This window comes from Calonectris borealis, chromosome 8 (genome assembly GCF_964195595.1).
Source record: "Calonectris borealis chromosome 8, bCalBor7.hap1.2, whole genome shotgun sequence".
Taxonomy (NCBI): domain Eukaryota; kingdom Metazoa; phylum Chordata; class Aves; order Procellariiformes; family Procellariidae; genus Calonectris; species Calonectris borealis.
The window spans coordinates 33,939,703-33,965,195 of record NC_134319.1 but is presented as its reverse complement, the minus strand read 5'-3'; the positions used below and the strand labels follow the sequence as shown (position 1 = coordinate 33,965,195).

General features: G+C 41.9%; 1 protein-coding gene across 8 annotated transcripts in view; it reads right to left on the bottom strand.

Annotated features, from left to right (window-relative positions):
• SMG7 (SMG7 nonsense mediated mRNA decay factor) overlaps window positions 1–25,493 on the bottom strand; it is a 54,362-nt gene that overhangs the window by 8,232 nt on the left and 20,637 nt on the right. For 5 of the 8 annotated variants that reach the window (XM_075156948.1, XM_075156946.1, XM_075156941.1 and 2 more), the window contains 16 exons: window positions 24,332–24,363; window positions 22,923–23,040; window positions 21,845–21,977; window positions 18,422–18,593; window positions 17,510–17,581; window positions 16,606–16,756; window positions 16,121–16,256; window positions 13,852–14,014; window positions 12,572–12,728; window positions 9,528–9,598; window positions 9,132–9,192; window positions 8,349–8,468; window positions 7,448–7,883; window positions 3,562–3,706; window positions 1,951–2,339; window positions 852–1,217 (listed from right to left, as the gene is read on the bottom strand). In XM_075156948.1, coding sequence (XP_075013049.1) covers window positions 852–1,217; window positions 1,951–2,339; window positions 3,562–3,706; window positions 7,448–7,883; window positions 8,349–8,468; window positions 9,132–9,192; window positions 9,528–9,598; window positions 12,572–12,728; window positions 13,852–14,014; window positions 16,121–16,256; window positions 16,606–16,756; window positions 17,510–17,581; window positions 18,422–18,593; window positions 21,845–21,977; window positions 22,923–23,040; window positions 24,332–24,363 — 2,722 coding nt within the window. The remainder of the gene's footprint in view (window positions 1–851; window positions 1,218–1,950; window positions 2,340–3,561; window positions 3,707–7,447; window positions 7,884–8,348; window positions 8,469–9,131; window positions 9,193–9,527; window positions 9,599–12,571; window positions 12,729–13,851; window positions 14,015–16,120; window positions 16,257–16,605; window positions 16,757–17,509; window positions 17,582–18,421; window positions 18,594–21,844; window positions 21,978–22,922; window positions 23,041–24,331; window positions 24,364–25,493) is intronic. The other 3 variants (XM_075156944.1, XM_075156945.1, XM_075156947.1) reach the window with 2 other exon arrangements.

Below are 25,493 nucleotides of genomic sequence, written 5' to 3'. Positions count from 1 at the left end.
TCTAAAAACCACCACCTGGCATCAGGATAGACGCAGACTCCTGTATATTGTCTGGCTTTTCTCTCTGAAGGATAAGCCAAGTGATCTCAGCTGACCTTCTGAAAGTCCCGAGTGCATTTATAGAGGCACATCTGACCAAAGGTTTAGAGAGGCCTCTGCTTAAGTTTCCTTATAAACATCACCAAAAGCACTCACAGACAACTCCAGGACTGTTAATAAATAACAAAGATTGCAGGTTTTCTAAACATGAAGCACAACTGCATGAACAGAAGCAAAGTATTCCATTAGTGCAACCAAGGGCTAAGGAAGTCGTTCAGCTCTCTCACTGCACAGTGGGATTTGCAGGAAAAACAGAAAAATAATCCAAGATAAGACTGCTCCTTGATTTCCAGCCTCAATCTGACTAGTGCAGCCTCAGCCATTCAACACACTCAAGATTCTATATGGGTGTTAAGAGTTCACCTAAAGGGTAATAATTCAACTGCAATTATTTGGGTGGCTTTTATGGTTTTCATCAGTTGCCAGACAAGAATTTTCCCCAAAACTATCTGTGGCCATGCTTCTCGACCTGACAGACACAGTGCAGAGATCAATGTCACAACTACACTGAACAAGACTTACACCTACTTGAAACCAAATCTTCAAGAGCCAGATCCCACACACAGTCAACTAAAATGGAGAATTCATCACTGTTTGCTGGAACCCCATTTACTGATACCCAGCTCTCTACTAAATAAGCTCACATGGACCTACTTGGGGCTGTAGGGCATTCCTGAAACAGGGAAACTCCTAGAGTTGTCAGGAATATCAGAGCCTCATTGGTTTTCACCACTTATAGCATGGATCTTTACCTCAAAGGTCATCCTGGAGACAGCATCCTGCTCTGGGCGGAAGACTCCTTGCCGTTTTCCCCTGCGGTCCATGTTAGACTGCTGTGCCATCACCCTATTGTCAGCCATGCCATAGGAAGAGTCCCAGTAATATTCTGGCACCTTGACTTCTGAGGGGTTCTGGTTATATGGCTCCATTGGGAAAGGCTTCATTTTTTTCTCCAGAGGTTGCTGTTGCATCACGGGAGGCTGTAATGACTGTTCAAATAATTTTAGAGGGTCCTGGGCCTGCAGGTAATAGGACTGCTTTACGGGCATGATCTTCCCCAGGGAGCCTTGGACTTGAGGCGGGTTCCAGAGCTGCTTTGACGAGTCTGTCTGTGGATACTGAGGCAGAGACGCACGATTTCACCAGCCGGTAGGAACAATTAATGTTAACTGAATGCCTAACTCCATTCAAACTGTCACATTCCACAAACATTCTGATTTGCTCTGTTATTCACCAAAATGCACAGTCTCGATAGGCATTTAATACTCCCTAGTCAAGCTTTACGCCAACAGCCGAGTGTAATCCTTACTCTAGTCCAGTACCTTATAAACACCTTTACTAAGGTACTGAGCCAGCATTTTGCTGCCCAGAACACCAGGAGGGTCTCACCATCGAGTTCAGACCTGCAGAGGGGAGATTTTTCTCCAGCACGACGTGAGCATAAAACTAAGAGCTGCGAGGGAACTGACACTGCAACCCAGTTAGCCAAAAGGAGAGCGTGGGTGAAGGATCAGACTCAGCCCTCGTTACGCACACGAGAAAACTAGAAAGGCCTAAGACAGAAATACCTGATCAGAAACATCACCTTCACACCTTGTCTATAAACAGAAACACACAGAAAACAGATGACCACCTTCCCATTCCAGTAGATACCTTCCTCTCACTTACAGATCATATGTTCACACCCACTAAACTTCAGCTCTTTTTCAAATTTGCCCAGAACTTCACAGATCAAAATTCCACACTAAGGTCTTTAACGATAGTTTTTAAAAGGTAATCCAGGAACGTAAGTCTTGAATGTTGCCATTTATTTTTAAATGAAGCTTAGCACATTGCATTAGTCAAGTTTACCTGCTGGAAGCCGGAGTGGTGCGGTGGGCTCTTCCCCAGGCCCTGCACAGCTTTCGTAGGGGACTGTTGCTGCTGTTGCTGGGCCAGAGCTTGGACCTGTAACTGGCTTGCGGACTGTGCTGTTGCCTGAGCTGGTAAAGATGAGAGGGGTTGCTGGGAAGGAGGTGGCGTTTGCTGAGGTCCCTGGGTCATTGGCCCTGGTCCAGAGGGCCGTTGCTGGCTGTAAGGAATGTGGGACTGTTTCCCACCTTGCACCTGGTTTCCTGCAGGCGAGTGAGCTGTGGGCTGGAGGAAGGTTCCTGGGACAGAAACACCACCGGGGAAGGTGTACCCCGTGCTCATGGAGAAAGCCACAGGAGGGGGGACAACGTAGGTTGGAGGTGGAAACCCTGGAAGAGATAAAAACGCACCTTTAATCAATTTAGCAGAGCATGTAGCTCTCTCCAGAAAACATTTAGTGTGTTCTTTTTTCTTTCCTTCCTATTTTGCTCATTTAGACCAGACTAAGTACAGTTTGCATACGTGCACTGTAATGTCCTTTCTCACCTTTGCACGTACACGGCTGTGATCACAGGGGGGTTCAGAGTTTGTTCTCGAGTCTTCTTGCAATATTCCAGGCACTGGTAACAGTCAGCCAGGACAGCATCTGGGAGAGTCATAGATTTCCCCTCCACACATCTCAGTCTCCCTACTTTTTTTTCCCTCATCACCTCTTTCCTTCGCTATTCTGGGGTTTTTGATGCTGTAACCCCGAAGTTCCCTCCCCCTCAAACACACACATTTTCAGGGACTAAACTTCTAGAGCAATGGACAGAAGTAATCAATAAGTCTACTGCCTCCTCCCAAAGGATCAGCAGTCTCTGGATTAATTTAGATAAAGAGACAGATGGTAAGCAAACAAATCCTCACATCCGCAAGATCAATTCCTTTCCTGTAGTTCACACGGAAAAGCCAGGTTTGGAAGGCAAGCTTTAATTCTTTGTCTCTCAGGCCAGATGTTATGCTGACTTTGGGAGAGGGAAGATGTCCCTTCATCTTATATTGAGCAACTACACATAATAGCTGCAGGGAAGATACCGCTTCCAGCTATTTTGTGAGCAAACACGGACAGCAAGGTACGACAGGAACACTCCACAACAAAGTGGGAACACGCAATGCGGCAACAACAGCAAAGACGACCACACAAATTACAGGCTGAAACATGAGCGCCACTACAAAAGAAACTGTGCTTTAAAGAAGAAAGCAGTGTGATTGATCTTTTGTAATGGAGTCCTATGCAGAGAGAATGCTTCCTCCTGACCGAGCAGAAGACTTTGTCATGTTTTGACTAACTACAGAAACAGCCTATTGTGAAGTTCCTTGATCTCGCACCACTAACCAAGAAGGAAGGTGGCAGATTTCATGACAGACCTTGATTCCAAAGCATAAGGAATCTTATTTCTCTCGTTCCAGTTCTGCACTGCCCCTTCTTTACTACTTTGTAAGTTTCTCAACGTGAGAATGCATGTTCATTAAAACAGCTCCTACCTTCAGAGGCTGTAACAACCACTACTACAGGATTTTCTTTGCAGTCAACAGTAAATTACACTTCAAAAGAACGACGCAAATTACCTGGCCGGCTAGGAAGGGGAGGGAAGGCTCCTGGGTGATGAATGGGGATGAACTGAGAACTGCTGGCCTGACTTGGAGTCTGAGTTACAGGTGTTTTCCTGGCTTCGGACACCGGAGTCTTCCTCATCTCCGTCTGGGATTTCACCTAATGCAAAAGAAAGTAAGAAGAAATTAGATAACTCTTCCTGTAATTACCCACATCATGTCTCAAGCCAAAAAATGAACTCCCAGATTGTCTGAGAGATTATTTTCTTTTCCCTAAGTAATTGGCAGAGGTTTGGAACACAGGAACCCAGTTCTCTCCTCACTGACCTCAGGCAGGTTACCCTGCCTGTCCTCAGGCACTCCTTTCCTCACAAAAGCACTCTAAGGATACCCAGAAGACTGCAACTGGCTCCTTCTCTAGCGAGAGAGTGGGAAGCGGACATAATAATATCCTCAGACCATACAATGAACTTACCATGCTGCTCACCTGCCGTGCCTTAAAAACAAGAAAAAAAGCGCAGATGCTATTATGCTTCTCCTAGGGCACTGCTTCAACCTAACGCATGCTACTTACCTGCAGCACCTTAAAAAACAAACGCTACCACGTTCTTCCTAAGGAACTCTGTCACCCTAATCCATATGGTGATGTATATGCACAAACTCCAGCATACTATGAAATTCCTTTGCCCGAGAGCATACAAGACAAATAGCAGAAGTGCTTAACCTCTTTCCATTTACTGTGTCACTGCTGTATGTTCTGTTAAAAGAGCTGCACCAGTTAAAGGCAGAGAGAAGAATGTAATGTAATGTTTACCTGATTCTGAGTCTGCTGCGGTCTGGGTCTTCCTGGAGAGGAAGACAGAGGGGAAGACTACTTTCCCTTTCTGTTCAGCTCGGCAGAACTGCCTGGAATGCAAGATGGAGCAGGCAGGAAAAAGACAGCAAGCAAGGAACCCGGGCAATACAGAAAGGGCCCAGGAGCAGACCTGACGCCAAGCCTCAAAGGTGATTGAAAGAAAGGGTTTTATCAGGGACCAAATTAAAAAAATCCAAACCAAACAAACCAAAACTGTGTGGGATTTATTTCAACATTTAGTGCTGCTGAGTTGAAAGGAGTTAGAGGGCAGGTCTTTTCTGCCAAAATACAGTAGTAAAGGGGTAGATGCATTCAAATGTTTTCTTAAGTTCTTTTCCAAGTAATTCTGAATTTCCCCATTTAAAAATTATAGGAGTGTAGTTTATTTTTTGTGTTTAATTAAAAAAGCAGATTGTAAGACTGGGAGGTTTGGGTGTATTTTTGATCTCCCGCTAGAAAAAGTCAGGAGGCAACTCCACCTCAAGGTTCTGGCTGATGTTAAGCGCCATGAATGATGCAGCCCCTGCTCATGCCGCATTTATTCACTGCCCACCTTCGCCCTTCGTCACATTCTGTATACTCAACTTATATCGCACTGTCCCTTTTTTCTCCACAATGAGCCAAACATTTTTGTAACCCATACTTTTATAACCCTTCTTTTATAGCAATGTTGGAGAATTCAAAGACATTCTTCCTGCTGTGGGATTTCGAAACATGAGCTCTAGTCCATCATAAACTCAAAGCTGCTATAACACGTTTCCAAAGGCGGCTTCCAAAAGACCCCCGCATGATTTATAGTTAACTTTTAAAAGCTAAATAACTAAAATTGATGAATCAAGACAGGCAAATTTCAGTTGCTTCCCTGCTGCTACTTGACCTGACCTCGGAAGTGTCAATACTACCAAATATTTACTCCCGCCGTGGTCCTGAGGGTTCCTACACGGTGTGTGAGAGAAGCACCATTTCATCACAGCGGCCTCTTAAGAGTACGTTACACCTTGAGCAAATCTGCATGCAACCTTCTCGGCACCTAGCGTTATTTTCCCTAAAGAGCAGAGATTCAACCTACGCCACACTTTCATGATCTGTCTGAGCGTGGAAGTTTTCCACTTATCTGCAAAACAGGACTAATTGCTTTTGTATAACATTCTTAACTTTTTTGCTATGTAGGAGCTGCAACATTTGCAGCATTTAGGCTTTGGAAGGCAATGAGTACGGAGAAGATGATAAAAGCCTGAAATATCAAGGAAGGCCAAAGCGGAGAGCTAACAGACCACCAGTTGGTGCAAAACTGGTTTCTCCTCGGTCGGGGGGAAGCAAACCTTCCCCGTCTTCTGGAGTAGGTCTGGATAAATAAGACCACCAAACTATATAAAACAAAAAGCATTTCATTGTAATAGTTGCCATAACAAATACAGGTGACGGAACTAAAAAGTCAAAATTCATTTCTGTTCAACAAGAGATGAAGAGTGACCAACCACATCAGAACAGATTCCTTCACAGCTGGGTTTGAAATAAGTTTTTCCTGGGTTTGTTATCTCTTAAGACTAAGGCAAGCAAACCTCTGATAAATCAGCTGGGTTAGAATTAACATATCTTCCCTATCCAAAAAACTACACATACTTCTCAGAAGATCTGGTGGGTTTTATTGGCCTCAAGTCCTTATTTTGCAAGACAGGGGCACGAACACTGAAATTGGGAGTTGTGCTCAGGTCTGCAACCACATTCCAGACTCGTTCAACAAATAAATAAGAAACCTGCTATTCTAACTCACCTACCTAAGTTGTTTTTCAGATACCAGACTCTTGTTCAGTGACTCATGAACAATTACCACATGGTTTCTGTAGGCTACTCCCCTTCACTCCCCTTGGTAGGACCCCCTGCAAAACCAACTGCATAACACTGCCAGTTCAGACCCTCCATTTCATAACGATGATGTTTAACAGCAAATAATCAGGAGAAGAGCAAGAAGAATGATCCAAGGGTCCTAACGCCACAAGCCGGAAAGACTGAAAGAGCTGGTTTGTCTAGCCTAGGGAAAACAAGACCTCGATTACACAGGCCTTCAGAGCAGTTGCAAAGAGGAAGACTTAAGTTATTCTGCAGACCTGTCCTGAGCAGTAGTAATAGGCTTACACAGAGGCAAGGGAGATGAAGTGCATTAGGAAATAATTTCCACTTGCAAGAAGAGTGAGGAACTGACACAGTTTCTCTAGGGAAATAATAGAGTCTCCATCACTATCATTAAATCCCTCCAGATGTCATCAGGGAATGACTGAGATGCAGCCAAACTATCCAGGTACAGATCAGATCAACCCTGAAACTCTACACCCTTATTTACTACAACTCAATTGTAAATTAGACCAGTAAATTAACTAACTACTTACGAGCTGAGCATTTTTGCAAATTATGCTCACAGAAATGGGGGGAAAAAGCATGCCTCAAAAATATGATTGAGAAAAGAGCAGTTGATGTGAAAACCAACAATTTTGAGCAAGCGTCTGAGCACAGAACTATGGTTTAAGTGCAGTGTGGCTTTCCTTACTTCCACAGAGGGCTACCTGACTGCACACACAGGACGGAGGATCTTATTCCACATAAACAACTGGGTGCTTTTGTGACGTGTTTCATTTATTGAATGTGCACAAGTCAACTGAACCAAAAATGCAGAGTACCCAAGTCCTTCACAACAGACCAAGAGCATGACTAAGACCTGGCCATGCAAACTCCCTTGGTAGCCCGAGTAATTTGCGGAACAACAGGTAGAAGTCTGTTTTTTAAGATAGTTAACATAGCAAAATCACCTTTCATCGCTCTCTACCTTTTCCTCTCCAAAAAACTGAGACAGCATCAAGGAAAAGGGCAGAGACCCAAAGATCATTAATACCTTCGAGACAGATGTCTTTCTATTTTTTTGTGCATTAGCTCTACCTGCAGGGCCCACAGTAAGACCTCGACTCTACTGTACTCTATACAAGCAGCGACGGCCCCGACACAAACATCGTACTGCCTAAGACGCAGTATCCCTTTGATCTAAAGGCTTACCTGAACTGCCACGTTCTGCTTTCCGGCTTCCTGCATCTTATCCAAGCCGCATTTCTTGGTCTCATTCTTTCTTTTATTGTTATCCTTCTTTCCATCATTCTTATTGGCTACTATTCCTTTGCTATAGTCCCGTCTTTCCCTACCTACATCTTTAGGGGGATAGATTCGCCCTTGCTCTCTGTTAATTTCCCTTGGCTTGATGTTCTCTTTGAACGTGACCATTGGTTTTTCTCCTGCATCACAGTTGTTGTTCAGGCTTCTGCCAGAGGACAGAACTGATTTGAGTCCAGGGCTCCCATCTGTAGATAGTGGCTCTGCAATAGATGTTTCCTGCAAGGCGAGACTCTCTTTGGCTTCACTAGGGTCCTCTAGTAACAGTTCCGGGATTTCCGTCAAAAACAACAGCTTTCCTACCTCATTTTCACACTGAATCAACCTGAAAAAGACAAAAAGGAATTGAAAAGCAAGTAGGAATAGTTTTTCACAGGGTAACCCACTTCCCCAAATTATAAAAGCAGAAAGTCAACGTATCCACCATGCATCTCTTCACCCCGGCAACAACAAGATCTCCCAGCTAAGGGCATTCTCCTGCATGACGTAAGCTCACGTACTAACACCCTTGCTACCACTTCAAATACTGTTTCCACTTAGCTGTGCTGTGGTAACACTAAAAAGGACTCACCAAACACGACGCTTTACTCCAAATACATTCCCTATCATAATTAGTCCATGAAGCAATGGCATGCTGAGCCACAGGACATGTTATTAGCGCTGTCAGCATCTTGCATTCATGTATTTAATTGCTGTGTCAAACAGTGAGAAAAATAAAGCTCAACTCTGGCACCTGCGTTACCTAAGCTTACAGCAGCAACTGAAACACACAGATGCTACTGGCAATTACCTCGGCTGGTTATCAGCAATCCATTTGCCTGTGAAGATCAGACGCTGTTGCCGTATCCGACGTTGCTGCCCTTCCTTATCTCCTGTAATTGCCTGGTGGCCTTTGGAAAAATCCAAGTTCCTATATTGACATAGGAGAGGGAATAATATTAATCACACAATTACCCTCTGCGACATTGTATTTCTTTAGAAATACAACTGGTCAGCATTACTCTATTATAAGCTGTGAAATTCAACCAGATCCTACTCAAAACATGACTGTTACAGATGTCTGATTTACAGATGCAATTCTGTTCTGGCAAGATGCATCCACATTAAAGAGGTTTGGTGTTTTTTTTTTTAAAAAACAAAAGGCTGAAAGCTCATCTGTGTGATAATCAAAATCACAAAAATAATAGCTAAGTGAATACATCTAATATTTAGTCACTATTTGTGCATGATGTTAGGGGGACACAGTTAAAAACAGAGTACAAAATGGCTACAGTAAAAACACATCAAGCAGTTTTCATGCAAAAGTACTCCTTTCCTCACTTCTTATATTTTTCCCTTTCAATTTACTAGTCTGAAGACTACACAAGAAAAACAAAAAAGTCATGAGCAATATTATAGCTCATGACTTGCCCCAGAGTTTTACTATGTTGCCTATTACAGCTGTTTTGCAAAGATACCTACATCAATCCATACATTAGTAAGTACTCATAAATAAGATATTGTAGGTAACAGGTCAACATCTATCAGAATAGTGACATCAGCAAGAGTACAGTTTCCTTCAGCTGTCACCCACCTGAACGAGGGCCTCAGAGCCAAGAATCCTTGCAACTCAAATTCTTCTGGAAGGGGGGTTGCTGGCAAATAGACAGTAAACAGTGTAAGGAAAGCACAATACTTTACTCAATGCATTCGTAAGTAGATAACTCAGCAAGGTCGCTATACATAGTAACACGTTTTATTAACATGCTCATCTGTACTGGTCCACCCTGCAATCTGAGCAGCTCAGGAATGATAAAGTAGAGCAAAGTCTCCTCGGCACGAGAAAGCAGTATTTGCAAAGTATTCATATGCACTAATACTAGAAGAAAACTTGCTCCCTTATTTGCTTTTTGACTGCAATTCCCGACAACATCAGGAAAAACGTGCATTGTTCCCAGTTCTTTACAGCACAGACTACAAGCATCCTTACCATTGTTATTGGACAGATCTTCTTCATGAGGCTGGAAGCTGTTTAGAAGAGAAATCAGCCAGGGCCATATGCTACAAACCAGAAAACAGACAAACAATAAGTGAAAACTACAAAACATGGAATCTACCTGCCTTATTGAGAAAACATCGAACTCTGTTACAGTCACAGCTTCTATTAATCCTTTGATTCCCAAGAAAAGTTAAAGTTTCTCCCAAGTATCAGGGAAAAGACCACTTTCTTGAAGAACTTAGATTTTTTTTTTTTTTTTTAAAAAGTCAGTCTAAAGTTACCACGGAAGCCAGCATAGTGTTCATTATCCAGCAAGTCAGAAAGCTTCCTATGAATTTAACTAGACAAAACTATTGCATGAGCTAAAGTTCAGAGCACCTGTTTGCAATTCATGTTTTCCAGCCCAAAGCTGACTGCTCTCAAGGCACAGTAACTTAATCAGTTTATCAAGATACAGCTGTGCAGAAGTACTCCTGTTCTGTGAACATTAACACTGTACTGTAGCACCGAAACAGTTACCAGAAAGGTAAGAAGGTCTAAGTAAGGGTTGCACTGAGTAAGACCATTAAACTAGAGGTTAACTGGCAGTCTCCCAGCCTTGCACTGGCAATACCAGTACAAGCAATGACTGGAAATTCTTTACAAAGGCCCTGGAGCAAATAATTTAAAAATCGCAACAATCACTGCATAGGTGGTTAACATTTAACTGTCACCAACAGGCCGCTTTCTCCTATTTTTTAAAAGCTCCAACCCAAAAGTCTAAGCATCCTTCTTCTGCTTTAGCGATGGGCATCAGGTCCATGGAGGCAACAGAAAGCTATTTTAAGAAGGTGCCCACTGTGCTCAGTGTTAGCGAAATGAATCTCCATCCTCCCTCAGCAAGGCTTTCAGCCATCATCCAGCACCTGGGTTGGAGAATGCGACATGCACCCAGAAGCCTGAGGTCAGCCGCTTTCCTGCATCGCCGCAGGGACTGGAAACATGATGTTTATGCTTATTCTCTACACTAAACTAAGCAATAGCCCTTCCCATGACTGACAAGGAACAGAAGGAGGAAAAAAGGGAGAGTGCAAGTCTGTTGCAACCTACAGTAACTGCAACCTTCCTGTACAACATTTGAAATAATGAGATTTCATAATAAGAGATCTCTAAAGAAGTGCCATGTAGTGACACATGTAAAAATCTAGACCTAATGTGGCTTCTACAGGGCAGGTTTGGAAAACTCATTTCCAAAGAGCACACACTAGTATTGATACAGTAATTTCTGTCCTCAGTTCTTGCCTTCAGATTCATCTACTTTTCTAGGTAAACGTGTTTCCTTCCTGTTTCAGATGCTCATTCAGTCCCAGTCCCTGCTGGGGTAGGATTAATTATCCACAGGAAAATGATAAGCATAAAGTGGGGACAACTGAAAGTTTAAAAAGGAATAAGGATTATTTCTTGAACCAAGAGCACAATTAAGTATGAATTCAGAGTAAGGAAGACTTTTCAATATAAAGCAGACATCAGGTTATTAAACAGAGGCCAATAAAGGCGTGTGTGTGTGTGTGTTTGTGTAGTCTGTAAAGAATTACTTTCATTAGGATCTTCCAATAAAAATAAAAAGAAAACTCTCATCCTTACAAATAATGGGGAAGATGGACAGTCATCTCGATTTTTTAGAGCCAACAAATGTAATGGCTACTAACTAATGCCCATTTTGACAACTCTTAGCAGTACTTAACTTTCTTTTCAAGTTCTCCTGTGCATTCTATAGCTGTTTGCTGCCCACTTCACAACTCCTTTGTACGACGGCTACCTGAGAACATCACAGAATCACACCACAGATTTAAAAACCAGGCATGTTCTTTAAAGAGAGCCTGATAGTTTTATGGGCAGAAGGACCTCCTCTGGCTAACTCAATATACATTCACACCTCAAGGTTCATTTTGATACTCCATAGAGTACTGCCTGCATCTCCTCTCTGCAAGGACCACTTTATATCAAGTACTAATCTTCCCTATTAAAATACTGGTACAAAGTCTTCCTTCAGAATATGTATGCAGTAATACTTACTACTATCTCAGCACAATTTGTGAATTTTCCTTAATCTTGCCTTCAGGAACTCTGGAATTGAAGTTCCCAAAGCTCCAGGGCTTTAGGTTTTGCACACATTTGAGCGAGTCTTATTACTCATTTAGCAAACTGAGGTTATAGGGACCCCTGCTCCCCATACAGCAATGTACAGAAAATGTGAGCCTTGGCTAGAATCGCGTCTTACAGCACACACTGCCAAGAGAGAGCTGAAACCACCATGGCACATCGCACAACATCAGCTAAGCAAGCTGGTTTCACACTGTTTTCCTTAAAGTGGCCATCCTAGGAAAAATACTCATCCAACTGTATCAGTAACACTCACTCCGATCTGAAGAAACATCTTACAGGTCAGAAACACTTTATTGAATTGCTATAATTCATGAAAAGTTAACAGGCTATAAAAAAAGTTAGCGAGTTTTGACCTATTTAAGCCTAAGTTTATGAGATCAGAGGCAGAAGTGAAAAATCAGAGCAACAGTCCAGAACAGTAATGCCTGTGCTGACATTTAAAGACCCCCTCTACTAAATTCAATTTAATTCCTGGATGATGAGCCAGGAAAACTGGATTCCAGCACTGCCCGAGAGATGGCTTAATGCATGAAATTAAGGCAAGTATTTTCCTGCTACCTACCTCAACAAATCTGAGAAATCATTACAATAGGTGAGACTAAGGGTACACTCAGTAGTCATGCTCAAGTCAGACATTATAAAGTAGATCCCTCTGATCTTAAAAAAAAAAAGTTACATGCAAACCAAAAGCCAATTAAAACAGTGAATCTTCTTATGTAGCCCACAAGTCTCATGTTTTGTTTTATGAACTTTTTAGCACAAACATTCTCTATCATTTTGATGTCTGTAATAACGAGTTATACGATCACTTCTCCCATTACTAATTTGCGTATCCTCAGTTATTATTACTTTATGCAATTAAATGTATCAAAAGAAAGATTAACACTCACTACCGTCTTTCATCAACCACGGCCTCCTGGAAAACACTGGGCCTAAGTTTCAGCCAGTCCATCGAAACCTTCACAGCTGGAAGAGGATAGGCAGCCCCAGAGTCCTCCTGGTAGTCATTTTGTAAAGGGCACTTGCACAGAACTCCAAGAAAGGACACTAGAAACAGAGCAGGGGGAAAAAAAAAACAAACAAAACAACAACAAACGATGTGGGAATGACACTTTAAAGTTGATCAAATAACCTAATCAAACACACCTCACCCGTAAAACCCTATTCTTAAGAGCTAGTTCTTTAGAACAAAGCAGCCCAATTACTTAATCTTAAAAAAATCCACCGGCAGATCAGAACACCTTTTTTTCAATAAAGAGTTTTCTACCACGAAGCAGAATCTTGGTCTTGGTGTTTTTTCTCCCCTCTCCTTTTTAAGTGTCATAGCAAATCATTTTGGTAAGTTAACAAAATCCAGTGAGACAAGCCCATTACAAAAACATTCATCCATTTATTTATTAGAAATTATCAACTCAACTGTCTATTGCATTTTATCCACTTTCCCAGGTCAGCAGGCACACAAATCCACCGCAGCTAGCTCTGCAGGCAGGCACCCAGCTCAGACCCATCAGGGCACACAGCTGAGAAACAGTAACCACACCAGTGTGACCGTGGCGCTTTCAGAATCAACTCCAGGCTGGAATCTGGAGAAATTCAGCTATTCAGAAATTCAGGTGTTTACAAACAAGGCTAAGCTGATCATGGGCCGGATCAGGTTAAGCAAATCAGTATTATGCGGCTTGAGTCTAAAATGCTGTGCATTCCCACTAATCTCCTAGCTGATATTATCAAGAGCACAGAAGCAGTTGAGGTCCTAGTTCAGTCAGCTTCAACTTCAGTCCTGTTCAATCAGAACCAGCTCCATTCAAAGCAACTCAAACCGCGTTGCAGCCAACTGCAGAGCGGCCCCCCAAGCAGCGTACTACCAACCGCCAAGCTGGATCCAACTTTGCACCCAAGTTAAAATGTCCTTTCAGAACCAGGAAAAAGATGCAGAGTTCTGTAAGGCTTCAAACGGATTAAGCCCAGGGCACATATATCCAGCGTCAGTCAGCACTGCTAGACATAAATGATCCTACGCAACCACCTTTTCTCTTAACTTTCTCTCATAACGTCTATTCTCATCACTTGCCTCGCACAACCATTAAGCTAGATACTGACAGCAAATTACTAATGGATTCCATACAAAACCGAAAGAGAAATACAAAAATCAATTAGTTTTCATACTTACTGAAGAGAGCCAGTAACTGTGTCCAGCAGAGCTGCTCATCCTGGCTGTAGCTGTGCTGCTCTGTTTCATTGCTGAAGTCTCGCAGGTGATGTAATTGAAACAGATTGATAACAGTAATATGTACTAACTGTTGAGAATTGAAGGCCTTTTGGAATAACAACCTCTGCAACAAAGAGATGTACAATGTATGTATTTTTATATGGTAAAGCACACACTTGAAAGGATTAGTAGTTGCTACTTCACTGCTTGACTAATGCTTCTGCCCTTAAGGCAACATTCATTCTAGATTTTATTTTCAGGTCACCCCTATTAGCACAGCTCTGGGCTTCCCAGGAGGACATGGGCAGATGCCCACTGGTAAGTCCAACGTTTTTGCTCGTACACCAACTCGTATGCACAACAAATCAACATCTCCTTGGACTGGTTCTCTTTCAGAGCAAGTGCAACTTTAACGTGCAATGACAGCATTGCAGTGCCACTGCAAGAATTGCAGAGGCATGTGTATCCACTGTATTTTTCAGTCTTTCAAAGAAACAGCACGGAGAAGGTGACACTTTACAAAAACACCCCAGGAAAATTTAACTACTGTGTGGTTATGTATTAAAGACTAATTCCACATCTGACTTCATGGGTCATGGAATGCCATGGTGGACTAAAATAGCATGAGCTATTTACAAATGCATTTCAGTAACTATGCTGTAAAAGACACTTTTCTCAGAACAGGAAAAGAAATTTCAATGCTTTTTTTGGAGCATTGTGCAAAAAAGGAGATATCCTAAACCACAATCAACTTATCTTCAGACACGACAGTCAGGGAGGCAAGTGGATTAACCAGCAGAAGCATCAGGAAAAGGTTTGAGCTCCATGTTCAACCTTGATTTCTAATTAAGGGCATGAAGCACTCTACAGCCGACAACTCAAACTGGCAGAGCTGTCAGCAGCAGAATCATGGGCCTGGCTGAACACTCCTACCCTACGACTGCTCTCCTCATTCAGAGTTAAAATCAGCCACAAAGTTAAAGTGATTATCCGCCATACAGGCAATTTCACATCCACATTCAACCCATTTAAGTCAGAAGAGTTGCTCTCTAGTAAATTAAGCCTTATGTTGCATAATATAAACAAAAAAGTAATCTAAGCAACAAAGCAGGGCTCAATTAGCTCTATTTTAACACCCTGGATCAGTTCAGAAAAATAAGACTGTTCCACATGCCTGAGCAATGTTCATAATTATTGATTATAAGCACTGTGGAAAAAGCAGCACTTGTTCAACAGCCAACATCACACACAAAAAGAGATACAATTATTTAATTTTGAAACAACATTAACTCCCAGTGTTCAAGCAGCTCACATTCAAAGCTAACAGAATTCACAACGAGTTTTGCGATTTTTTAAAATTTATTTTAAAGACAGTTTGGACCTAGCTGTAGCAGCCCAATTCAATGCAAAAATGCAAAAAGACACTGTAAAGAACATTTGTAATTCTTTATATTGCTAAGACCACCTTCCCCTTTCTTAATTTGGAAAAGCATCAACTGCTCTGGTGAACATATCCATACTACCTGCTCATTTTCCACAAATGAAGATGCTGAAGCAGAGCAGTTTCCAAAAGGCACCTAACAGTTAATACGATGTCCTCTTTGAAATTATACTACCTTGTATAAATACCTTACAAAATTCTCTTTGTTTCAATCTTTGCTATATTGTCCAACTTAATGAGATAGCTAATACAATTAATGGGTACTCCTGGATTTTCCAGAGGAAACGTGTTCTGAATAGTTCTAGTCTACACACAAATTAAGGTTGTACTGGAACACTTTTTAAAGGCAAACCGCTGACAGGAGAGGCAAGTTGTCTGAGGAAGATTAAAAGCAGCCTTAATAACCAGTGGGAATGAATGAACGCCATCCAAAAATGAAGCTCTCAAAATTCCTCAGGCAATTGAGCCAAGACTTCCCAGATGAATCAAGTGCTTTCCACAGGTATCCAAGACTCATCCAGGTTAAAGAGCAGAGAATCAACGGTGGTCATTGATTTCTCCTGTATCTCCACCAATAACGCACCACATGTCAAACGGGAAAAATCCCTACTATTTGCAGAAGTCAACAGAACTATCCAATATTAGCTGCAATGCAAACCTTCCATAACTGGCTACTTGAGCTTCCTGTATATTAGCATGTGAAAAAGTTATTACTGGACTGTAATTTCAGAACTCAGCTGCTAAAAATACTCTCCTCAATACACTAATTAGTATGTTGTTAGCACTAACCTTGAACTGTTCTTCCAGCTTTTCTCGAAGAGGGCTCAGCTTCTCCAAGCTCTTGCTTAGGTACACATGGCCATGGAATTTAATAAATGCCTTGATGAAGTCAGACACGCTCCATCGAGTCTTCACCTCATCACGACTACATTCGGAACAGAAATATCCGACTTCAGTCTTTGGAATTAGATACAGCTGCACATAACATTACATACTTTTTCTGTGAAGTTCAAGAAAGGAGGAATGCCCAGGCAAAGCTACTTTTTCCTGTTGGCACAATATGCATATTTCCTGCATTCACTGTTCACACTCAGGAGCATCTCAGACACAAACTGTTCTTTGTTCCATACATGTGTAAGGACGCTCTGACTGGCCGGGGGTCGAGGAACTTCTGTTCCTACTACCAAACATGAATAACTTCTGGCAAGGGAGGTACATTTGGAAGAAGTCTCCTCCATCTTATCCGAGCGGAAATACATTATGCTTAGTCTTACCTTTCCAGTGCTTTAGAAAGTGCTTTTTGTAGGTTAGTGGAGGCAGCTGGGAAAGGAAACTTCACAGCAATGCTTCTGCAGTAGTAGAAAATTGTGGTCAAGTGATCTCCTTTGGAGGAAGCTAGAATAGCCAACTGATTATAAGGCTGACCTAAGGAAGAAAAAGACAAGTTGTCCAACAAGTTGTCATGGACTGAAGTGTGCTAGATTTCAGCCTAAGTATGGTCACCTTAAAAGACAGCACAAAGTTCTAAAATCTTCAGCATACAAGGTTCGAATCATCTGCTGACCCTTTTACTCCAGCCTCGTATCAGTACTACTCAAATGAAAGCGCTTCCAAACTTGCAGTACATTTTTTTCTTGTTTGGTGGTGGTGGTGTTCCCTGGTGTTTTTTTTTTCCTTTCTTCTGTTTTTTAAACACGTGCTTTAAAATTGGACAACAAATATAGTGCAAAAAGCTAGATACCTGAACTAAAGAAGCTCTCAACTTGCATGAGCAACTTGAAAAGTCCGATTTTAGCTACTAAACTTTGCAAACTGGCATGTGAACAAGCAATAAAAGAAAAGATGCCGCTGGTAGGCAAGTTTTCATTAATTGTACTTTATAACATATTAATGTAACACAGTATAATGTAGCAGTAGTGAAGCCTTGGAGTGAAGCTGTGCATCAACTTTTTTTTTTTTTTTTTAACATCTTCACAAAAAGGACACAAGTGACACATATCAGGCAAACAGCTACTATCTAAATGATTTACCAATGGGTCCGGCTTTGTTGCATGATTGTTTTGGGTATTTGGGGATTTTATATAAAGTTTCTTCCCAAGTTTCCAACTGCCACACAAGAAAAGCAATACCCCAAATCTTCTTTTGGAATTATGAACCTAAAAGGTATCCCAGACTCACCATTAGAAGGGACAAGCTGAGCTGCATGTCTGTAGTAAGACTCTGCCTGGCTGGTCTGATTCCTATAGCGAGCTAAGGAAACAACAAAAAAAACAAGTTGAGACAAAAAATTCAACTCTCATGCACTTACTTTAATACAGCCCAGTTTACCTGAAGAGCATTTTACTATTATTTCAGAAACAAGCATCAGAAGAACATACAACTACAACAAGCATCATGAAGATTCAAAACGTTGAATTTTAAGGTGGTTGTTTTTCCTCAGATCCTATTGTCACAGCTTACCAGTTTTATTTAGAAAGATTTTGTGCCATCCAGACAGCTAGAAATATTTTTCGTACTTCTTTGCACAATAAGCAACTGTATCTACTTTTAGGTTATTACAAAAGCAATTGCAGATTCCTGTGAAAAGAGAACTTTCTACAACACATAGTTCTACCCTAATCAACAAAGAAATAAACCTGTTGAACTTAATGTAGAAGAGAAACGTCGTTTATGAAAGGCTGGATTTCTAACTGTTGCCTTTGTATACAAGATTTAAAAGTAATGTTCTGAAATGGAGAAGCATGCTAGCCTGCTGCAACAAGCTTTTGTAATAGTTACCGGCTTCAACATTTCACTATGCCTACCAGCTATAACATGATTAGTATGCCAAAAGACAGATTCTAGCAAATCACTAGAAAGCTAGTGATTAACTGTCTCCGTGCGTTAATGTGTAACACACATTAGAAAAGTCTAACAGCATTGCTTTCCAGACCTTTCCCCCTGCAGCAACCACCAAACATACAATCGGCTACTAGCAACTAATTTGGAGCACACTTGGTCAGCTGCCCAGGGTATGTACAGATCCCTCTTCGTGATGGCTGAACACAGCTAGAACTCCGTGTCCCACCTCTTTTTCCTTCAAAAACTCACCAATATCTCCAAGGTGGACAAGGCAGTGCTGGCAGATATAAGAGCAGGAGCTAGACTGCGGCTTCACTATGGCGCTGGTGTGCGTCTGTTTATTGCTAATGATTCCCAGCTGGGAAGACTTTACACGACATGGCAAGTCTACATTAAAAACTGTGCACAATTCCTGTAATAACTAGAAAAACAGGTCTAGTTTAGTAGCAGCTAGAGACAGTAATCAGAAAAGTATTGAGACAACAGACAAAACTAGCAGGTCATCATGCGGAGGCACGGATTAGCTAAATATATTTGAAGTGAACAAGCCTAGGTTACTGGAAGGGAGACTTTAAATTACATTCTCCATACAGAAGTCATTGAGCTCCATGCTGCATTGTTCTGCCCAGAACCATGAAGAGAAGTTTTACTTCTCTTCTATAACAGAGCTGTGCATCCCAAACACGTAAGCAACTCAATTCCCATGATACTTAAATTACCAAGTATGCATCAGTGGAGATTGACTATGAGAGGTTTAAATTTCGCTGCCCTTTTTTTTTTTTTTTAAACAGGCCACTCGTAAGAGGAACACAGTCTTTTTTATACCTAGATGAAGTGACACCATTCTCTGAAAATATGAGAAAGGAATGCCACTCATCCTCTGAAGAAGCTTGTTCCAACATAAGAAACAGCACTACCCTGCCTTAAACTTTAGAGAGGAGCCAGAACAAAACCAAGTTTGTAGGCAACGCAAGGCAATGGTGGCCAACAGTTCAGTGGCTGAGTTGTCAGTAAATATTTATGCTAAGCTAACCGTGAGACTCTTTCAAAGACCAAGGCATCAGCTAATTGATCAAATATCTCAAAAGGTGACTGAAGGAAAACCATTCTAATTAGTGCTTTTGAAGTTTTTCCTAACGGACTCCAGCAAATACTCCGGAAAGTAACAGTAACCATGTAGTGATGAAAAGGGTTTGTTCTACCGTGTTACAGGGTTAAAAATGAAAGTGAGAATCGACAGACTTTCTCCCAGCTGGGAACATACTCAGTCTCCAAAGAAAACAGACCTGCAGCAGGGTTCCACTTCCAGATACAGGCATATAGAAAGCCCAGGGCTGACAGAGATGCGCACTCTGTCAACGGCTAAACATGCGATGCGGTGCTTTTGCTTGCTGCAGAAAAAGGTTTGTGTTACACCTCCCTCCCCTTTTGCTCTGTCTTTTATGCAGTAGATAAAAATCCCCAAACGAGAGGGATCTCACAGATGAAAGCCGGATAAAAGAGAAACTTGACATCTTCCAACATGCTGAATTAGAAGAATTCATGCTCTCTTTCAAAGATGTCATTTACACAGGCCTCACAGTTGGAGAGCAAGTATCTTGCCCGAGCAAAATCTTTATAGACTAAAAATAGGACGATTAACATCACAGCAAACAGAGAAAGACAACCCAGTCTGAGGTGTTATACGCAAGAGCAGCGAAATTCCCTGATACACTGCAGGGAAGAACAAGGCTTTTGCAAGACAAACTGTGTAGATGGTAGAAAACCCTTGGCAAACTGGCTGCTTCAAATCAGAAGCTTTCCAAAAAACAATGCCCAAGGGGGGAAGAAGGAAGGAAAAAAAAAAAAAAAAGATAATCACACAGATTCTGGAAAAAAAATGAGATTGCCTTGCAGATGTTCAGAATCAAACTAGGAACTGATATAGTAAGAACGACCTACTGTGCGTGTTGTAACCTGAAGACAGTGCAAACTAGCCACAATAGAAAGTCTAGTCAGACCACTACTTGGGATAGAAGATTCAGCAGTGACAATGTTGCTGAAGCATACACCGAATGAGGGGAAAAAGGGAAAGAAAGGCAAGTTAACTTTAAGACCATTATCACACACTGACTCTTATACTCCATGATCTACAAGCTGAATAACATTGCAAAGAAAGTATGGGCAAAACACTGGCAGTAAGGAATAAATACACGAACAGGAATCACATCCCTTTTGCAATTAACTGAAAACCTCGCAAAAGACACTTAGCTCAAGAGCACTCACCAATACAGCTTTGCTTAAGCAGAAGAAAAACTCCTGTAACTGAAGTTAGCAATTCTAAATAACTGTTGACAAAAATATAGAATTAAGACTGAAGATGTGCTTGTAAGCCTGGGAGTCTTGATCAAAAAACAAGCAAGACATTATATGTTGTAAATGCTACATTACACTCTTGGAGGCAACCACCCTACTTAAACGCACTTAAATGCTTAGTGGTGGCCACCAAGTTAGGTATTATTCAGAAAAAATCTGTATTCAGATATGTACATAGTATGCACATAGTTCTTGGAAAACATTAACTCAATGCTCACCATCAGCGTTAGGAGTTACAAGGAAGGGACACAGAAGAAAGCACAAAACATTAAGGCATCACACGCATCCTCAGTGCATCTGCATTTTGGAATTCTGCACATATTTCTGTTCTTGAATAACTGGAGCCAAGAACAAAACTGATTGTCTTTGCTTATCATTCCCTATGTTGGAGAAGTCTCATCTTTTTCAAAATGAAAAGGAATTATGGCAATGGCCCACAAATTCATGCATAGGAATGAGAAGGTGAATGGATTTTTAGAGAAATGGCAGAAAAAAGTACAATGAAATCATCAGTTAACACGTTTGTTGGGATTGGGGGTTTTTTGTGTCGTTGTTTCTCTTAGACATTACAATTAAAACACAGTATTCTTCACCACAGATCACTGCAGAGACCAGAGTAAATGGCTTCAAGAGGGACTGAAGAGTCAATGAAGGCTACATCTCCTAATAGCTAGATGATTCAGATACAAACGAGCTCAAGAAGGCAACAAATGTACAGCCAGAAAGCAAGAGACTGGAGGAAGGAAATACCATTCTACATTTTTCTGCCGCTTAATGCTCGCTCTGAGCAGTCACAGCAGAGTACTGTAAGAGACAAAATACGGGGCTAAGTGAACCTTTGATCTTACCCAAAGATGTGGTTTTTAGGCTCTAAAGCAGATTCTATGGAAGGGAACTTAAATTGATGCCATGTTTTTATGGGGCACCAAAACAACTACCAGATTTGCAGAAGTTTGAGATCAACTAGAGACTGCAGCTGATCGAAAGCACATCCCCAGCTTTGCAGACATGTTCCACTGAGAGCATTGGCGTTAGCAAGGTACACTGCTTGATCCAGAACAGCAAGTTTCCTACACTAAGGGAAAAGAACAGATTTTACCCACCTAAAACCGATCATCCCGCCCTTCCTCAAAGAGATTAATACTAGTTCTTCATGCTGGTATGATATCAGAGCTCATGAGCAGTTGCTGGAGCGGCACAGGAGATCTGACAGCCAAAGCTTTGTAAAGGACGCGCGCGTTAGCAGTATAAGGCTGAAGCACACTTGCTTCCAGACTATGCAAATATACCACAACCAACATATTTTTTGCAACTCACCTGTGTGTAGAAGCCACTAGCTGCCTCTAAGAACAGAGAGAGGTTCGCCTGAACTTCGCTCCGATTTGGATTTGCTCTATTTTTCGCCTGACCCTGTAGCGTCGTGATCTGATTTTTAAAGGCATGATTCCAACTGAAAACAAAAGAAGTGTTTTCCTTTTTTATTTTGGAAGTGCCTTATGCAGATAGCATAAGCAACAGGAAAGAACTGTTTAATTACATAGCATCAGACATGAAAATGAAGTATATTCAAATTCAGACAACATTCAGATTAGAAATAATGTTAAACACAGAAGAATTACCTCTCCCCACCTCTCATAACTACAGAAATCAAACCTGAGATTGTATAGCTAACACTGTAAGAGCATTAATATTCGCTTGTAATTTTTTTGTTTTAGGCAGCATAGCTCTCTTCTGAAAACAGGATGTGGGGTATAGAAATTTGAGTTAAAAATCATTTAGCATCTGGAGGCACGGACAGCACAACGCAGCCAGCCTACTCGTCTTGCTTCCCTCCAAGTGCCGGAAGAACCACATGCTTCTCAACTAAACCTGTTACAACCCATGTCTGCATCTTAACAGGGAATGGACTGAGGGCATGGAGAAAACCCAGCAGGATCTTCCCCTGATGCCATGAGCACCCCAGTAAACTTCTGATATTCCTCCCTCTGCCCAGCCCTACCTTAGAGGGCTTAAAGTGAGGGTCTCCTGTTAGACTTTGCCCAAAACTCCAGGTGATTGCGTCAGGCAAATTCCCTCCTTTCTGGAAACGCCAAACTTCAGCGCTTCCCTGACAGCACAGAAGACTGATGTTTCTTAGCTCCCTCCCTTCTATCTGGCTCACCAAAACCCACTCCTGCATGACATGGCTGCTACTAATTGCCAGAGATAAAATACTAACCTACTGAATGCTCTTCATCGACTCTGCAGTGCATTCTCATGTTTAGATAAAAGCTCTCATTTTAAAGGAAATAAGACAACCATTTCATAGGATACAATCGCTTTTCTGGAGGTCTCAAGGTTTCCTGCTCATCAGCCCAGATTACATATATACATACAAATTTATTGAGGTACTTACAGGTCCTGCTCCACTTTTTTATCTAAAGCATATTCCAAATCGGTCACTAGCATTTTCTGATATAAGTCCTGTAGAGCCTGTCTGGACGTCCAGACTTCTGCTGGACCCAGCTTCGAATCTAAGCAACAAAAACAAAAAACAAAGACACAACAGTTTTCGCAATACTCAAACTTACAGAGTTATTCCAACTGATTTTTCAATCGCCTACCAAAGGAAAGAACATAGCACAGGGTAAGACATCCAACGCCAAACACCCGCTTTTATCACAGATTCATCAGAACAATGAAATACAGAGGGACTGAGGATTAATTGATCACTGATCAGTCTCCTACAACACCAGAACTAGCCATGAGCAAAGTCAGCAACTGGCAAGTTAAAAAACCCAAAACAGACAGGAGGTGGTGATTCTCTAGAAGTCATTAAGCTGCAGAACTTCTTGCCACGGGATGAATTGAGAAAAATTTTCAGAGTAGCCTGAAAAAATTAGCAGAAAAGAAATCCATCAAGGGATGCTAAATAGGATAGTCCCTGGAGCCAACGCTTTTGGTATTTAGGAGAACATTGTGGCCACGTACTACTGCATGCTTGCCATTTTCTAACTCTTTGGTAGCCATCTGCTTTTCATCACCGAGGGTGAATGCAAACACTGCTCCCTGCCATCGCAAGTTACCCAGTCCTACTTCCCATGCCTCGTAAAATCACCTGAGCTGGGGCTGCGGGAGCACAAGGGATGGGCCTCACCCCAGGGAAACCATTCTGCTGATGGTGTAGCCACTCCTGCTGGGTTAGACGGATCCAGGCAGTTACAGTGTTCCTACGGGGACTACACCAACCTGCTACGTGTACTACACCCAGGTGGTAAGCACGGCTGAGCGTAGGTTCGTTATGCAAGCTGCTTGTACTGCGTGGCTGATGCATTAATATAAACCATCTCTATTTTCCATAAATACATACAGCTTAAAACACAGCTTGTAGCATTTCGTAGCATCTACGGATTGCACTTTCATAACACACATGATAGCATTCAGACCAACATTTCCATCACCCGGGTTTCTAAAAACCAGCCAAATCCTTTTCCCGTTGCTAATTCCAAGTGCAGCAGTTCCTGTGACAGCTTGGACAGCAGTCTCTTTCTCTTCCCCAAAAGGAGAACAGTATGGGAAAGGACTTAAGGGCATGATCTCCATCTCCAAATGCTATACAGCACCCAAAGTCAATTTTAAAAATGTATTTCAGGTACAGGAAAGAGAGGCACAGCTGTTAAAATGCTATTTATTTGTATATAGAGGACAAACCTTTAATATAACATCACACACTTAAGAACAAGAAGCTAAGGAACACACAAAAGGAAAACAAAAACAGGAATCAAGTATTAGCAGCTAGATCAACTGTATAACAATGGCAATTACCTGTCATGTCAGCCTTCAGGACTTCTGCCTGCCTATAAGAAAGCAATAAAACAATAAATTAGAAACAGACTGATCAAAATAATTGAATTATGCTAAAACACATTCATGCAACAGTGAGTAGAGAAAGTGGGGCCAGCTCCGTAGAGGCTGCCTACAACCTACACTGCTATAGTTTACCCCATGCATGATTTGAGCTACTGTTGTTTAACAGTATGATTTCTTCCAAATTCATACCGCAATAAAAGTCAACTGTTCATTTTTCCCTGCTTAGCTTAAGTCTCTTTCAGAAAAAAAAAACCCTAAAACCCCCTTACACTACATTTTAAGCTCTACTTGACAGTGTCATGCCAACATTAGTGATACCTGCTTACCTCTAACAAGGAATTTGATATTAACTTTAAGTTGTCACGCACGAAATGCAGTAGCCAACACAGAGCAAAGCAAATTCCCATCGGTGCCTGTCAGCAGGTTGCTACAGCCCTCCTGCCCCCCCGTGCTGCACTAGCTTTCCTTAAGAAGAGGCGATAAAAAGACTATGGCTTCCCCAACTACCTCTCTTCCTTGTACTGCCTCCCTAAAGTCATGGTTTGATCAGGTTTTCAAGAACATACAGAATATACAGAAAGAATGGCAACTACAGGTGACCAACGACCACTCCCTTGCTGAACATCCTCTGCAAATCCCCACTGCTGGTGGAGGCTGGCAAATAGTTTCTCAAACAAAGGAACACCAGGACACAGTCCTCATTAAATAAATATTTACGAATGGTCATCAATGGCTGGATGGAGCAGGCAATGGAGATGCTATGGCTAAGCACTGTCAGGGGTACATAAAACTTTAAGGGGCAGCACTGCTGGCCTGTCTGACCGACACAGAATTAACACAGGGCAGGCAGAGGCAGAAGGGACACAAGGCTGCCTGGCTTGGCTGCGTTTTTGTGGAACGTGTCCTCTTCCTTTTGCTACACTCAAATGACTACATACATTTGCAAAGAGTGCAGGCTTTCCATACCAGACATGGAATCCTTCTAGCATATGGAATACCCACTTCTACCTGCCTCCCTCAGCAAAAAAACCTAGATGGAAGTCGCACTGTGACTAACATGAAAGTCAGATGCCAGCTTGGGAAAGAAGGGAGAGCCAGGAGAAAGCACCACCTAATC